This window comes from Antechinus flavipes, chromosome 1 (assembly GCF_016432865.1).
Source record: "Antechinus flavipes isolate AdamAnt ecotype Samford, QLD, Australia chromosome 1, AdamAnt_v2, whole genome shotgun sequence".
NCBI classification, from domain to species: Eukaryota; Metazoa; Chordata; class Mammalia; order Dasyuromorphia; family Dasyuridae; genus Antechinus; species Antechinus flavipes.
In genome coordinates, this window is record NC_067398.1 from 685,565,074 (window position 1) to 685,582,511 (window position 17,438).

General features: G+C 39.5%; 1 protein-coding gene across 7 annotated transcripts in view; it reads left to right on the forward strand.

The window, feature by feature from the left end:
• Positions 1 to 17,438, forward strand: part of RIMBP2 (RIMS binding protein 2) — a 494,357-nt gene that overhangs the window by 391,872 nt on the left and 85,047 nt on the right. For all 7 annotated transcript variants that reach the window (XM_051972604.1, XM_051972603.1, XM_051972606.1 and 4 more), the window contains exons 11-12: positions 1,818 to 1,868; positions 16,755 to 16,959. In XM_051972604.1, coding sequence (XP_051828564.1) covers positions 1,818 to 1,868; positions 16,755 to 16,959 — 256 coding nt within the window. The remainder of the gene's footprint in view (positions 1 to 1,817; positions 1,869 to 16,754; positions 16,960 to 17,438) is intronic.

The following is a 17,438-nucleotide window of genomic DNA, read 5'->3' on the forward strand; positions in this document are numbered from 1 at the left end:
GTTGAGAATACTTAAGAAAGGAATCTTGTTCAGCTGTGGGTTGGTCTCGGCCTTTGAGATCCTTCTCAGTTCTAAAATGCTGGGATTCTCTTTTTTTAATGTTGCAAGTTGAAATGAAAAACCACTGAAATTCAAGTTTATCTTTCCATTCGTTAAGTTTCTTGGCTGTATCCATCACTAATTATCCCTCAGTCACATAGAAGGAAACATCCAGCCAAAGACTCGGCATGTTCTATGTACAAGTCAATCTTGCTCATGAATTCTTTCTAAATGCTAAGGACTTCCAAGGGGCAGGTGCTCAAGGGTGTTCCAGGATAATCCTCTTTGAGGGGGGACTTCTTGAATCTTTCTTGGAAGCAGTCACAAAGCTTCTTATAAAAGTGTTTTCAGGCCAGACGACCAGAATAAATGGAAGGTACTGTGTGTGATAAGCCATAAAAGAGGATGAGACTTTTTGGTTTTTCAATCTACAAAATTGGCAAAATGCTCCTGTTTACCTGCCCAAAAGATTGCGTGAATTCTGATCATATGGAGTGAGCCATTTTAATTGGGAAGATATTAGGAATATATATGTATATATGTATGTATTTATCTTTCTATCTACAGACATATGTATGTGTGTACATATAGACATTCACATATGTGCTATATATATATATATATATAATATATATATATATATATATATATATATATATATAATTTTATTGGTGGGCAGTATTCATAGGTGAGGAAAGTCATTTTACTAGCATATATGTATATACACACACACACATACTATATATATGTCTATATTTATATATACACACACAGAGAGATAGAGAGAGAGAGAGAGACAGATAGAAGAGCATTCCAGCCCTCTCATTTTACAAATGAGGAAATCAAGGCCCTGGAAAGTGAAATGACTCAGCTTAGCCAAGATCACCCAGAAAGTATTGATCAATCAATAAACATCTATTAAGCACTGACTATGTACCAGGCACTATGCATGAGAGAAAATGAAGAATTTCACCAAAAACGTGCTAGTTTGGAGAAAACCAGCTGGGCTGGTTGATCCAGCTATCCTCCAGCTGGTGCGCACTTAGTTCCACGATCCCAAACCCAGCCCACAGTGGTCTGCGATCAGACCTCTAGAATGAGGCATTGGACCTTTGCCGAGATTTAAAAGGATTGTGGTTGCTGAGAAGCAAAGTTCATGTGTGGTTTTTCTAAGAAGTCAGAAAGGAGTTAGAAGCTACAGTGAAAATGATGATGAATCTTTGGGTCATGGGACTAGATTTCAAATCCCAGCTTTGCCATTTGTTCCATGTATGACCTTAGACAAGTCACATAACTTCTCAGTTACCTCATCAGTTGGGTTAGATAGCCTCTGAAGTCCTTTATAGCTCTAAAATCGATATTCCTACCAACCCATCTCGAGTCACTGAAAATGGATTAGAAAGTAATGAGTAGACCAGACGTGAGTGTTTCTTCCATTCCAGATTTCCATTCTAAATGCTTCTATTCTTCCCCCATCCCCACTCCCAAGCACAGCAGAGTCCCAAGGGTCATTCTTACCCTCATCTCTGTCAGGTACCCTCTCTTCTCTCCTATCTCCCCAAGAGCCTCAAAATCAGCACAAAACATCGTCCATCAGTCTTGGGAAGATGTAATGATATCAAGGGAGGTCTTGTGATATAGGAGGAATCTAAGAAAGTTGGAAATAAAGTCAGGAGACAGCTTGAGATAATATGTATTCTTAGTAGAGTGGGATGATATTGATCTTCTGATATTGAATAATTAACCTGGTTTTCTTCCTTTTTTCCCCTCACAAAAAGGCTCAGGTTGAAGCCAAGAAAGAGCATGAAGGGGCAGTGCAACTGCTAGAGGTGAGTGATTATGAACCCTGTTTCTCTTCCTTTTTTCCTGGAGTCACTCAATGATGTATAGATGAGCTCTTCCAAGGTCTTTGTTTCCTTTGCCATATATACTCTATAGCTCCTTTCCCACCATCTTGGTCCTCTTTAAAAATGAAGGAATGACAATGCTCTATAGCCCTTTCCCCACCATTTTGGTCTTCTTCAAAAATGAAGGAATAACAATACTCTACAGCCCCTTTCCCTCCATTGGGAGTAGGGTTCATTCACTAATTACTTTTGATTTCATCTAGGGAGAGAGGGCAAAAAAAGTCATTGTCTCTAGTTGGTTCTAGAGATGTCCTCAATGGAAGGATCATCTTTAAATGCTACCAAAACTCTGCTTAGAAACATGTTGGTCCATTCTTCTCAAGGCCATCATAAAGTTGGAAGAAGAGGACAGCTGTGAATTTAAAAAATGAACCCCGGCTTGAATAACCATGACTTTATGTTAACAAGGAGCAGCCCATCCTATTCTAACCATCAGTATTTGATGGGGAGTAAAAGACCAACCAAGAGATTCTAAGAAATCATTTACAAGCTCTTTTCCTGTATAAAGACTGTAAAATACATAGTCAGTTGAAAGAATGACAATCTTTTCTCACCCCAATATGCATTTTTTAACTGGACCTGTGATTTTGTTGGTGGAGAGTATTCATAGGTGAGGAAAGTCCCTTTACTAGTGCAGATTGGCACCTGCTCTAAAACTTAAGTCTTGGAAAGTCCTTGGAGTCACTGAGAGTTTAAGTGACTTGCCCATGTTTCATAAGCAAGATTTGAACTCTGGGTTTCCTGAGTCCAAGACTGTCTCTTTAACTACTAAGCTCTGTTGTCCCCCCACCAGCAAATGAGAATTGTCCAACAAGTATTCAGAGTTGGGGAGGGAGGCAGGTCATTACCATAGGATAACCACTAATTCTTGCAAGGGATAATGGCTTGTGGGTATTGCAGTTGGGATTCTTTGAGAGATATAGGTTCTACTAGCTGGCCACCCAGTCAGCTCTGAAATTCTGTAATTCTTTTCCAAGTACCCACTCACGGCTCCACCTCAAGCCAATTAAATAGAACTGAACCCTCTTCTTTGGGAATTTCTTAAACATGGTTCCATGGATATTATTGAGTCTTGTTTTTGTGATAGTAAATGCATTCCCACCAATGAAGTCCAATAAATCATGATGAGGTACGACATGTCACAAAGGTGGGGAGTTGTCCAACACACAGCCTTTTGCTGTAGTCCCACCTTTGGGAGAACTTTTTAGTGAGTTTTCTCTCCAAACATTCAGGCTTGCTCTTTGGGTTATGTTCTTTCCTGTGAGAATGTATAAGTTTCTGAGGCCCAGGATGGAGTGAGACAGGACACCTGCAGCATCCACTCTCATCCCCATCGCTCCTTCATCCATAATGGATAGGCCATAATGAGCATCAGGAGTCCTATCTGCTTAAGACAAAGGTCATGTCCTTAATGATCTGCCATCATACATAAATTCATCAAAGGTCCAGACTCCCAGAATTCAGTGATCTCTGCCATAAGCTCACCCTCCCTGGTGGCTTTATTCCATTAAGAAAGGCCAAGGGGTTCTTGTCCTCCCACTCTCCAATCTCCAGGCCCTTTGTCCAGCTGCTTCTTCCCAGAGGGGCCCTTCCCTTCTGCCCCAGGGAACTTTGGAGCCATTAATGAAAACACATCTCTTAGGTTGCCTTTCCAAGTCTATTCCTCCCCCAGGAGCAGATTTCATCATTCTTCTCCTACATATTAAAATTGATTTTTAAGCACTTATTAGATAATGAATCCCTAGTAGGAAACCCATGATGAATTATAAGGGGGACTTGGGGCGGGAGCAACACCTGGGGAAATAAGGAAGCCTCCAAATGGCCATTTATCTCCCTGAAAAATCGCCGGGCTCCTCTTTGCTGAATGCTGCCCCACCCCCTGCCTTGTATCAGGCAGCCTCCATCTGCAATAATCTTCGAGGTGGACACTCACTGTTGCTTTTCCCAGCTGTGCTGAGACCTGTTTGTTTGAAATTTTGTATTGGTTTAAATCTGCTTGCTGAGATTGAGGCAAAGTGCCGGAGTTGTGTTTTTTTGTTGTTGTGATTGTGTCATTTAGTGTGTTTATCCTGGTGCATGTTTTTATAGGTAGTTACTGTGTTTATTTTGTTTTTTAAAAATGGGAAACAGGGAGGGGAAGGGGGAAAAGATATAATGTGTTGAGAACTGTTGTGGTTTTTTTTTTTCATTTTCTCATCTCATCTTTCTGTTATTGTATCTTATTGGGATTTTGTTTTGCTCCAGACCGCCTTGGACAGCATGCAGGTATTTTGGAGCATATTTTGCCCTCACTCCTGGTGTGTGTTTGCCCTGAGTGCTTTCCCTTGCATAGAAACCACTGTAGAGCCCCGTGATCTGGGTCTGCTCAGATGGTCTTCTTCACAAGTCATATGCTTATCCAAATAGTGGGTTGTAAGGTCTCCTTAACTGCACTGTCACTCTTCCTGATTCCCAATAGGAAAGGGGTCCTAACTCCCACATGAATAGGGGAGGCAGCTGTGGGGCAGAAGCAATGGTAACTAAATTTAGAGACAAGAAGATCTGGTTTCTGCCAAATCTTGGCTGTACCACTGACTATGGTACCTCAAAGCAAATTACTTCTGGGCATCTATTTCTTCATCTGTAAAATAAAGAGATTGAAAGACATAACTTCTAAGATCCCTTCAAGCTCAAGATCTATGGTTCTATTCCTACATAACCAAATATTATCCACATTATTCCCTGAGCAGACCCAGTGAACACGGTTGGACTTTAGTGTCCAGGTTGTAACTTTCAGGCTCTGGAAGTTTCCTCTCAATTCAAATGACCTGGGAAAAGAGAAGTTGGGTACCTTTCCCTTTTCCCTAGAACTAAGGGATTCTTTACAATCCCCACTGATTCTCAATGTAATTCTCATTGCAGAGAAGGTGGATACCTACTTTAATGCAAAGAGTTTCCTCATCTGGAGTTCCCTATTCCAACCAACATAATTTAGAATCCTCCTATGTGCTGAGCCCTAAGTATACCAAGACAAACCAAAAAAAAAAATTCCTTGCTGGAATTGGGACTGGAGGCAGAATGGAATGGTGCTAGAAGGTTGAGTGAAGGTACATTTAAATAGATAAATATATATGAAATAGTTTTAAGAAAGAGAGAGCAACTAAGAGCCAGAGGGATCAAGAAAGACTTCCTGGAGGGGATGGCAACTAAATTGAGAGAGAAATTAGGGATTCTACAAGGAAGGCACAGCATTCTAGGCATAAGCCACACAAAAGATCTAGAGGTAGACCATGGGATATTAAATAAGACCTGGGAATAGCCAAGAGAATTGCTTGGCTGGAAAGGAGAGTGATTGAAGGGGAGTTTTATAAAATAAAATTGAACAACAGGCAATTGGAAATGCAGGACTAAACCTTGGGAGAAAGATAGAACTAGAGATTAGAGTCATCAATGTAGAAAGGTTTGTTGAAACACTGGGAAGGATGCTTTCTGAAGGAGTATGCTCAAGCAGGGATTCCTAACCTGGGGGCCATAGATTCCCCCAAGAGATTTGAGGATAGATGCCAAGGAAGTCTTGAACATGGATTATTTTCACTTACTGCTACCTGAAATAGAGCATTTCTTTTCATTAGGAATCGAGGCAAGAAGCTCAATTCATTAGCTTTCCTGGGCTGCCAAAGAGGCCCATGACACCAAAAAGGCTAATTAGTCCTAGTTCAGAGCAGTAAAACAGGGACAGTAATGAAATATTGGGGTGATTTATGACTTAGGGCTTAAAATAAAGAATAAGATGGAAAGGTAATGGGAACCCAACTATGGGTTTTACATTAAGAGCTGAAGATTATTTTTATTTTTTGAGAGTTAATAAAAAACTATAGACCTTTTTTTCAATATGGGAGTAATACAGTCAGATCTGTTTTCAGCTTCATAGCTAAGTATAGGATAAATTGGAGATGGGAAAAACTGGAGCCAGGCAGACCAACTTAAGTCAGTTTCTGTAATCCAGGTGACAAGTATGAAGGGATTGAACCAGGCTTTATGAGAGGAAAGAAGGAAGTAGAATTGACAAGATTTGGCAGCTGGTTGGATATGAAAGATAAGAGGAAGGATTTTTAGGATTAATTCATCAACGAGCACCATGTGTGTCAGGATTAGGGCTGCAAAAGAGAAAAAAAATGAAACAGTATCCCAAGTAGAATGTCCTAGGGATTCCAGGACAAAGGAGGCCTGTTCTCATGAAGTTTATATCCTATCATTCAATTTTTCAATCAACAAGCATTCAATAAATATCTCTTGTCTTTCAGGCAATGTGCTAGATGGTGGAGATATAAGAAAAAAAGAAAGTGAAAAAAGAGAGAAAAGAAAGAAGGAAGGAGAAAAGGAAGAAGGAAGGAAGGAAGGAAAGGAGGGAGGGAAGAAGGGAAGAAAAGAAAGAAAAGAAGGCAGGCAGGCAGGCAGGAAAGAAACAATACCTACTTTCAAAGAGCTTACCAGAGGGATAACTATCAAACCTAGGGAACCGGAAGAATGATGGTATCCATAATTTTTAAAAAGGAAACTTAAAGGAGAAAAAGGTTTAGGAGAAATATAGTGAACTCCCTTTAGGACAAGTTAAATCAAAGATGTGTTTGAGATATCCAAACTGAAATATCTAACAGGCAGTTGGTGATGTGGGACTGAATCTTGGTAAAGACAAATTGGCTAAATATGTAGATTTGGAAGTTATCTGCATAGAAATTATTCTCAGTTCTGTTTTTAGTTCAAATGTCAATAGTCAGGCTACTGGAATGGAGAGTTGGAAAAAAATATTCATTCCAAATATGTAATGTGCTTTGCAAACCTTAAAGTACTATACAAATGTTAGCTATTATTGTTAATTTAGTACCCCCATGAAAATTCTTTGGTGTCTCAGGAATGATTCTTGTCTAGCCCTAGGAAAGATTTGATCAGGAGGTTAAGATCTGGATTGAAGACTGGGGGCAGGGCAAAGGACAAAGTTAGTTCTAAATTTATTTGAGAAGAGATTTTCAAGAGAGAAATACTAGATTGTCAGTTTAATATAGAAGGCTGATAAGGGTCAGAGATGATCAGTCTAGCTTTCTTTCTTGGATATGGGCATCCCATGGAGGAGAAACTTCAGCACTGTGCTAAAAAAAAAAAAAGAATAGGATTTTAGAGTCATATTTTCTTTCACTAATCTGCCCAAATGGTTAAAAGATAGCAAAGGTGAAGGTCATCTGGAACATCCATGTGGCTTGAAGATTTTGATTTCCAGGATAAGGATCAATGGGAAGTTCATTTTTTTCTGTCCCCATCAGAGAGACCAGAAGGAGAGATGGTAAAGTCATTCCATCTCTAAGGGATTTTTTTCCTGTAACAGAGAAAGGTGTTTTCTTGAAGTTTGGGAATTCAGGTTTAGGTTGATCAGCAGAACTGGTATTTGGAGATGACTCTGGCACTTAAGATGCCCTAAGAAAGAGACAAAAAAAGGAAGGAAGGAAGGAAGGAAGCAAGGAAGGAAGGAAGGAAGGAAGGAAGGAAGGAAGGAGGGAAGGAAGGAAGGAAGGAGGGAGGGAAGGAAGGTGGGCAGGAAGAAAGGAAGGAAAAAAGGAGGGAAGGAAGGAAGGAGGGAAGGAGCGAAGGAAGGAAGGAAGAAAGGGAGGAAAGGACGGAAAGAAAGAAGGAGGGAAGACGGGCAGGCAGGAAGGAATCAAAATGCTTTTAGTAAGTGTCAGGTACTATTCAAGAAGCTAGGGATGCAAAACAAACATGAAGTCATATCTGCCCATAAGGAGTTTTCAGTCTATTGGTTATGTGCTCTGTGTATGTCTTTCCTGCTACTATTTAGTAAGGTAGTTGTGATGACCCAAATCCATCTGATCTCCTGAGGAAATCAGATTTTGCATCCCCATTTTGCATCCCCAGTGCTTTTAAGTTAAGGGATTACCCAGAGAGACTTGTTCCTTCCCCAAGCCTAGGGCTAATCCAGCAGAGTTAGAGGACCAGATTTACTACTTAACTGTATTATCTTGACAAAGTCACTTGACCTCAGTTTCCGTAGCTATAAAATACCAATCTGAGTTTCAAAGAGTCTAGTATTAGAGAAGTGGGATATAATTGAAAGACGTGGAATCTGGGTTCAAGTCTCAACTGCCACTAACTACCTATGTGACATTGGACAAATTACTTCTCTTCATCTGTAAAATGAGGAGATTGGACCTTGTGCCTTCCGGCTCAACTGTTGTTGGTTCTGTAATTACACGTGAGTGAAATGAGCTGACTTGCCCAGGATCACACAGCTTATCAGTCCCAAGGTTAGCATTTGCACCCAGTCTCTCTAACTTGAAAGTTACTGCTCTTTGCAACAGCTGTTCATCTGTGTCATGGACTCCCCCATGGCTATAGTGACACCTATGGAGCTCTTCTCATGATGATGTTTTTAAGGCCAAATTATTTCTCCTTTCTGGGTCCCAGTTTCTTTATCTGTAAAATGAAAAGGTTGTACTGGATCTCAGTTTCCTCATGTTTAAATAAACTTGATGGCTACTGAGGTTCCTTCTAGATTTATGACCTTATGATCCGATGGGACTATGATTACATGGTATGCAAGGCTCATTCCAATTTGAAGTATTCATAGATTAATTCATGAATTGATTAATGACTCAACCTAGCTAAGGATGTTGGCCTGCGATTTTAACACAAGCACACATGCATATTTAATCTCAAACACTTTTTCATTCTTTAATTGGTATCAATGACTAATGAGAACAGAGGACTTTAGCTAGAAGTTAACCAACTAGTTTTTATTGAGGGCCTACTATGTGCTAGGCACTGTACTAAGCACTGAGAATAAAAAAAGGCTAAAAATAAAACAATAAAACCTGTTCTTGCTCTCAAAGAGCTCATAGTAGTCTAATGGAATAAATTAAATATAAGGAATAAATATTTAGGGTTGTCACTGAATTAGAAACTAGCAAACGACAGTAATAATAATGAGCCCATAATGAATGGATTTACCAATTAACCCTAATTAATGACTTCGCTAATGCCATGAATTTATTAATTGACCTTTTTCCTTGCTGACATACTCAAATGTTCCGATTTTACTAACTATGCAATTCACATATCTGTATTCAGACAAAGAGACAGATATACGGGTCCCTGCAGAGTTTAATCCTTAAGTCCTCCTGTGATAAAGAAAGCCAGTTACTTTGACAAATAAAAAACCAAGTAACGAAATCTTCGAAATCATGTTTTTGCATTTTGTTTTACTCATCTTTATAAATACCCACATCCACATTTGCAAGTTTCTGCTGTTGGTTCCAATTATAGCTCATTTGCTGATGACGGTGATATTGCCACCCGCTGCCCCCGCTGCCTGCCGGCTTATGGCAGATGCCGAGCTGGGGTTCTGTGCTCCTTACCAAGTTGCAGGTGGCTTAGAATCAGGAGACGAGTGTAAACAGTGATTTATAAATGCAGCAGAGGGTTAATGCAGAGTCATGGTCCCATCCCATCCAACAGAGAAGCTGAACTAGAGAAATGACAAACCCTCTGAATGCCCAAAATAAATATTGATGTGCAAATAAACCAGTCTGGTGCAGAATAGCACAGTTTACAAAAAGGGAGGAAACAGGAGGCTCAGTTGCATAGTTTTCCTTCTCTGTTATGGAGCAAATCTTTATTCCTTTCCAGCTCAGCTACATCCCTGAGCATCATTCATCTGAGCCTCCAAAAATCAATAACAAAAACTTACCGATCCTCCCTCTTAACCTGAGAGACCTTAAATTCTCAAGCTGAGGATTTCTTCCCTGGGTGGCTAAGGTCCCTCTCCCTCCCCAGAGAGTACCAGGCAATGGAAAGTATTACAGCAGCAAGAGCAAATTGTTTCTCTGCTCTACCTGTGTATCCTTAGATAAATCGATCCCTCTCTGGGATTGTTTCCTTAACTGTAAAGTAAGGGGTGGAGGGTCAGATTAGCTGGACTCTAAAATTCCTCCTAACTCTAAATATATGATCCTCCAACCTGTGTTCCTCTGGTGCTTGCTATAGAGTTTACTAATCATGAAATTCATGTATCTAGCCAGACAAAGAGATATATGGGTCCCTGTAGAGTTTAATCTGTAAGAATCCCCTTTGTGTTTGAACACGTCTCAGTTTCTCCAACTGTAAAATAAGTTGTTAGACCAATTGGTCTCTGAGATTTCTATCAGATACCATGTGAGTATTTGAGCCACAAAGACCACTCTATATGTTCATTGATCCCTCTCTTATAGGTCAGGGCTCAGTAAAAGAGGAGCTTCCTGGTGGTGGGAAGAGGAAAAGTAATACATTCAAGTGTTTTTGCCTCTTTTCTATGATGGTGATACCTGAGAAAGAGAGGAGAGTAGATGCTGAAGATGGGGCTTCGAAAAAAAATTATGAAAAATAAACAGACTTCCTCAAGTGCCTCATTTCTACTTGCTCAAGGAATTGACTATTTCTGAATATTCATTAATTCTTTCTTTTCTATAGTCATCAAATACCTAACAATATAGATCTTTTATTTTTGTCAAGACCTGTGATTTCATTGGCCAAGGAAACCAATGTAAATTGTTGGTTTGTTTTTGCAACTCAAGAGTTTTAGAATATTTCTCAGGATACTGAGGGGTAAAAGGATTTGTCCAGGGCCACGGAGCTGGTATAATTAATAATAATAATAATAACAACAACTAGCATTTTATGTTATGTCATTTGATCTTCATAAAAACTCTGTGATATAAGTGTTATTATTATCAACCCTATTTGTAGATGAATAAACTGAGGCTCATAGAGGTTAAGTAAATTTCTCAGAATCACAAAATTGCGTCTGAAACAAGATCAGCATTCTAGCTACTAGGATATACTTCTAACATCTTGCACATATTAAGCATTTCATGAACATGTATTAATTTGAATCTGACAAACATCTGTTGAGAATCTACTATGAGCAGGGAAAATCTTGTGCTTGTGTTTCTGAAGGAGATGCAAAGTTTAGCTGAGACACTCTTAACCCTCAAGGATCTCATAGACTAGTAAGAAATTAGGGAATAAACATTACTTGATAAGTACATTAGAAAACTGCAAGAAAAGAAGTACTCTAATGGGGAGGCCATTGCTGATTTGTAAGTAAGGGGAAGACTTCAAGAAGTTGGTGACGTGAGTTTAAAAAAAATGGGTAGAGATTCAACAGATGGAGGCTCAGGTTACCATGTGGGATAAGGTATAAAGATGGGAGAGCACAGAGCATATTATGAAGCACAGAGAGTCATAGAGTATGGGCCCTAAGGACAAGGGGAAAGGACCAGTGGTAGTGAATGACCTAGAGTTTGCTGGCTTTTCTTGAGCATAACGTGGCCCTTGATCTAGGTATTCCTAGGTTTAGGAGACAAGATTGTCTGGTTTAGATGAAACATAATGCATGAAAGAGGATAATATAAGCTAGAAAATAGAAGAAGAACCAAAGAAACATTGACAATTTTAATGGAAAAAACCATTCAAAAACATTTCTGATGAGTGACTCTCTGGCTTCCACTTGAAAACCTCAGTAATAGGAAATCCACTACTTCCTAGGAAACTGGTTACATTTGGGGATGGCTCAATAAGGAAACTTCCTTCATGTGGAACCAAAATCTGCCTTCAGGTAACTTATTGCAATTTTTAGTTCTGTCCACTTGGGACCAAATGGAACAAGTCATCCTTTTCCACATATCAGTCAATCTAGTAACTAAACTTAGCTATCATTTTCCAAGTTAACATCCTCGGCTTCTCCAAATGACTTAAACTTGAGTTCATTCACCATCCTGGATATTCTCCATCTTGTCAATGTTTTCCCTATAAAGGGGTTCCCAGCTGTGAGCCTACTACTCCAGATGTGATCTAACTAAGGTTGACTACAAAGGGACTAAACCCCCCATTGTTCTGAACTTTGGTTTGTTTTTTTAAGTGAAGTCTAATATCATCATAGTCTTTTTGTTTACTAGGTAATACTTTTGAATCATACTGGGCTTGTGGCACATTAAAATCTCCAGATCTTTTCATATGAGTTGTTGGCTAGACGTGCACCATTCCTCCTTCCATCTTTTATGCAATTGATTTTTTAGCCCAACATTGGATTATATTTGTCCCTATTAAAATTTGTCAAGTATGGTTCTATAAAATATAGTCAACCTTAAATTTTAAGTTCACTAAATCCTTTCTTCCCCCTACCTTTAATCTGTTTTGGAGGAATTTGGTAAGGTTATGCTTCCCACTTTATAATTGGAAATTTTTTTAAAGACTTAAAATTTCTTCCCATCCAATTCCAACTTATATTTGGTTCCATTTTTAGGGTCTTTAGATATTTAGCTTCTGACTATCATTCATTATTTTAGTTATTGTTTTCTCTTTGCTTTGTGTCATTCTGCAAGTTTGGTAAGCATGCTATCTACATCCCTAAGTCATTGATAAAAATTGTCTGAGTTTCCTGAATGAGATATAAATTGGGCCTATGGAAATTCGATCAGGATCACTCTATATCTGAGAAAATATAGGCAGATGACCTCCATATTAAATATTTCTTTACTTCAGTGAGAGATCATCTTTCGTTATTTCCCCAAATTCTACCTGCCAGAGGGGTACTTGTTGCCAGAGCTACTTAGATGCCCCTCCAGCACTGACCACAGTAGAACAAGCTATTATGGGGTAATTTGGGCCTGGTTTTATGCAGTTAATCTCAGTTGACTATACATTTAACTGCCTTGTCCCTTGTTTGCACAACATTTTGAGGAATTTGGCATTTTGAGGTAAATCAGGCCATTGAAAACTGATTCTCTGCCTATCCTTTGTCCTATATATCCTTGGGTCTAACATTGGTTGGTAAAAATGCCATAGCATGGGGCAGCTAGTTGGTGCAGTGGATAGAGCACTGGTCCTGAAGTCAGGAGGACCTGAGTTCAAATCTGATCTCCTCCTGGCTGTGTGACCTTGGGCAAGTCACTTAACCCCAATTGCCTTCACAAAAATAAAATGCCATAAGCATTAAGAAAAGGTCCTATGACATAGTTGGAGGAGAAAGTGGGTCCTAGAGGGCCCAGACAACTTGGTCCTAGAGAATTGGGGCTCAAATTCAGTTCTGACTACCTTTATGACTTTGGGTAAATCTGATTAATTTCCCTAATGTTGACTTGCCTATGTTTCAGTTTCCTTGTTGGTAAAATGAGGGAATTGGATTATCTTTCATTCTAAGAATGTCCATTTTGTCATAATTTCACAATGACTTAGACTATTATCTTTCTTTCCCAATTGTGTCAAGAGTAAGACCCTTCTTCCCATTCTCATATGTCCAAGTCATTAGCCTTGAGTCTATAAAGACAAAGGAAAGGGATCCATAAGCCTTATCTTTTCAGCATCTAGAGCTAGAATCTTGGGTTTTTGAGCTAAAAGGAGATCATTTAGTCTGCCCTTTTCAGATAGGGAAAATGAAACAGATTTTTCTGAAGTCACAAAGGTGGTGGCTGAGCCAAGATTCTGTATTTGGCTATCTCTATTTTATTGAAAAACTGTATGGAAGCTGACTTTTTCTTTTTTGACCTTGAGTCAAGGGCTGCCCCAGGAGTTAAGGGACTCCCTCTCACTAGAGATTTTCAAGCAAAGATTGGATTGACCTCTTGCTGGATATATTGTAGTGGGAATTATTTTTGGAATATGGATTGGACCATAATTGATTGTGAGATTCCTTTTGACCCTGATATTGTGTGAATCTGTGATCTGTGACTTACATACTGATAGTTCCAGGGAATTCTAAGAAGAAACAGAGTCAAGATGAATTCAGGAAGTGTTTTTGTGGGGCTGAACTCAGCTAGATATGAAGAGGTCAAGGAAGACAAAGGTAATCTAGTTGGAAGGACATTCTTAGCAGCCCCTGGGTTTCAGTTGTTGATTGCTCTCTCTGTGGAAGGATAAATCATCAGCTTAATCCATTCAGGTTTTTTTTTTTCCTGAGCAGGAATAAACTTACTGATGTTTTATGAATTGAAGAGATTAATTATAGGTTTGGAATTCATTAGGTTTATTTTTAGAAAGCTGTGTTCACAGAAACAAATAGCGCTTCATTCTGTACCAGGGAATCAGCAGGCTCACTGTCTGTGGGGGAGGGAGAAAGACTGACCGTCATTTTTAAAATATCAGAACTTTGAATCAGGTTGGAGTATAGAGTTCATCTCAGTTGGTGATTTTGCCAAAGGATGCCCCACAAATCAAAGAATTCAGATCAGTCTAGCATAGAGGAGGTGGTAGGTTCCTGTTTCTGGAGGTTCTTCAAGCAAAGCCTGGACAAATCAGAGGTATTGTAAATGGGATTCTTGTTCAGGGATGGGTTGAATTAAATAGCCACTGAGTAAGACCCTGAAATAAAATGATGTGAGACTGAACAGGTCTTCAATTAATACTCAGTGCTATTGATAGGGTGCTGGACCTGGAAGTCAGGAAGGCCTAACTTCAAATCTGGCTTCAGACACTTATTAGTGATTGTCTAAATAGTACATGATTATAAGAGAACTGGCTATGAAAGGGTAACCCCTGTATTCTTCCTGTAATCTCTTGAATAAAAACAAAACCTTTTATTCTGTAGTATTGGGGCTAGAGTATAAGTTCCATGAAGGCAAGGAACGAGATTATTTAAATGGTGTGTCTCCTTTGTCCCCTAGCACTGGGCTCTGAACACATTAAAATTTCATCAGTGTTTGATTCCTCTCATGTAAAATGGAGATAGTCATAGCACCTCCCTGGACAGTATTTAATAAGGATATAATGAAACAATGCCATAAAGTATTTTGCAGATATTAAAGCATTTTTTAAAATGTGAATCGTTATTTGTGGGGTAAATTACAAATGAGGATTGCTATTAATAATCTGTAGAGGGGAATGCTAGCATTTTGTAGTTCACAGAATTCCTTTCTCTAAATCGGCTCATTTGATCTTTGGAATACCTCCACAGGGTTAGAAGGGCAGGGGCAGGCAGACAAATGTTTTTCTGCTCATTATATCAGATGAAGAAATTTACTGCTTCAGATATGAAGACACTTACCTAAGGTCATCTAATTAGATAAATATGTCGTACAGCGGAGGGAGAGCTGGGCTTCAAGTCAAGAATAAATAATAATTAAATTAATAAATAATAAATAATCTTAAAAATGTCAGTGAGTCAGGTAATTTACAAACTTATTTGTTTGTCATCGATTTGTTAATTTGTTCAAATCAAGAAGATCTGAATTCAAATCTGACACCAGACAAGCAGTTGTGAGACCTTGGCAAGTCACTTAATTTATTTGCTTCAATTTCTTCAACTTTAAAATGCAGATAATAATAGTACCTATATTCTTGTATTCTTGTGAGATAATAGATAGTTGTAAAAAATTTGTACAATTCCTGGCATAAAAGTAGGTGCTATATAGGTGTTTATTCCTGTTTTTTCCCTTAACTATTTTAGTCATTAATACTTTAAAAGGCACTAAGACTTTTAGGATGTCATGTATTATGGGTAAAACTTATGCTTTTTTTGCTATACCCCATCTAGTAAGTATCTTGAACATCCCATAAGGTAGACAGGAAAGGGAATTTTTCAGAAATTGAGTCTTAGAAACACGAAGGGAAGATTGCCCAAGATCACCCAGCTAGTCTTCATGGGGTTAGTCACTGCCCCATGTACCATAGTGAAGATGCTAAGGATGCTGGGATGGCATAGGATGACTTCCACAGCAACAACTTCTTTGTTGGGGGTAGAGGTGGAAAGGGGGAGCAAGAAGGGAATGAGAGGAAAGAGGAGCCGAAAGGGTAACGTTGAAGTCCGCTTGGGCTCTACCTTCTACATGAGGTCTTCCTTGATTCTTCCTCCCCACCCCCATTCCCAAGCTGTTAGACTCTGTATGTATTTTTTTTTGAATGTATTGGTATATATTTAAATGTATATACATTATACCTGTCATCTCTCTTTATAATAATATATTATATACAATTATATAGTATATAATAAATATAAGTTATTTGAAGGCAGGAATTTTTTTTGTCTTTGTCTATATCTCCAGCACTTAGCACAGTGTCTGGTGCATAGTAGGTGCTCAAGAAATGCTTATTGATGATTGGATTGATTGAACTTCTCCTTCCTAATTTTGTCCAAAGTAAAGCCCCTGCCTGTGACTTGTCTTAGCCCCATGTTCCTCAAAACAATCATTTGTTCAATAAGCATTAAGCACCTACTATGTGTCAAGAACTCCAATAGGCACTGGGGGTGCAAATACAGAGAATGGGGGCAATCCTTGCTCTCTTGGAGGTTACATTCTCTCAGGAGAGACAACAGAGTTATATATACTACCCCCTAAGTCCTATGTGACCTTCCACACCGTAGACCTGACTGGGATGCAGACAGACCAAGATCAACTTTCCCCTGGTGAAAAAAAGCTTCTTTCAACCATGTTGGGCCTCAGACGGATAACCAATGAGCTGCTCCCCCCAATTCCTCCTACATTTCAGGCTAATGCCTTCAAATCAAACTCCAAGAGACAGAAGCTGCCTCCTCCCACTCCCAAAAGACTCAGGCTGCCCAGAAATTCTGAGCAGCATCTTCCTCATGCTTGCCAGACAGCTTGGTACCTCTGATTTTGTACGTTAATACGGGATGGAACTGGGCCAGTGACTCAGCTGGCAGACTGCATTTCTTTCACCCACTTTTCCCTTTCTTCACTTTACAAACCAGGAGCTAGTCTCCTGCCATACCAGCCCACTCTGGGGGACCTGCATCCCCACTGACCCTATCTCCATGCCCCTGTTGTACAGTCCAAGGTTCGAGAACTGGAAGAGAAATGTCGGACCCAAAGTGAGCAGTTCAACCTCCTGTCTAGGGAGCTGGAGAAGTTTCGGCAGCAGGCGGGGAAGATTGATCTGTTGAGCAGTAATTCTGTGGTGTCTTTGGATATCCCGGGCTCCCCTAACAAGCCTTTCACCCACTTTATGAATGGAATAGCCGCCTCCTTTGGCAAAGGTAAGAGATCAGAAACCTCTTCCTAACTCAGTTTCCCTTGCTAGGTACTGAGGTGACTCAGAAGAGAAAAAGAGGTGGTGTTTGTTGGACTTGAAGCCAGTTAGACTTCACGTCGCACTTCTGACAGTTATTAGCTGAGGGGACCCTGCTTGATGCAATGGACCTCAGACAGCTCCCTGGGACTAAATATAGATTTAAATTAAGTGATTAATTTAATTAATTAAATTAAAATATAACGGGGAAATATTTTACAAAATAAATTAAAATACAAAAACCCCATAGAGAATGCTATTATGCGGTTCTCTGAGTCAATATGCAGCCCACAGGGATCCTTATGTCTGGTTTCATGGCCCCATTTGAGTCTGATACCACTATATTAAGAGAAATCATTGCCATCTGTGTTGGGGGAGGAATGAATCATAGCTGCTTCTCTTAGGAATTCATACGTGAGGACATTGCCATCATTCACCAGTGACGGC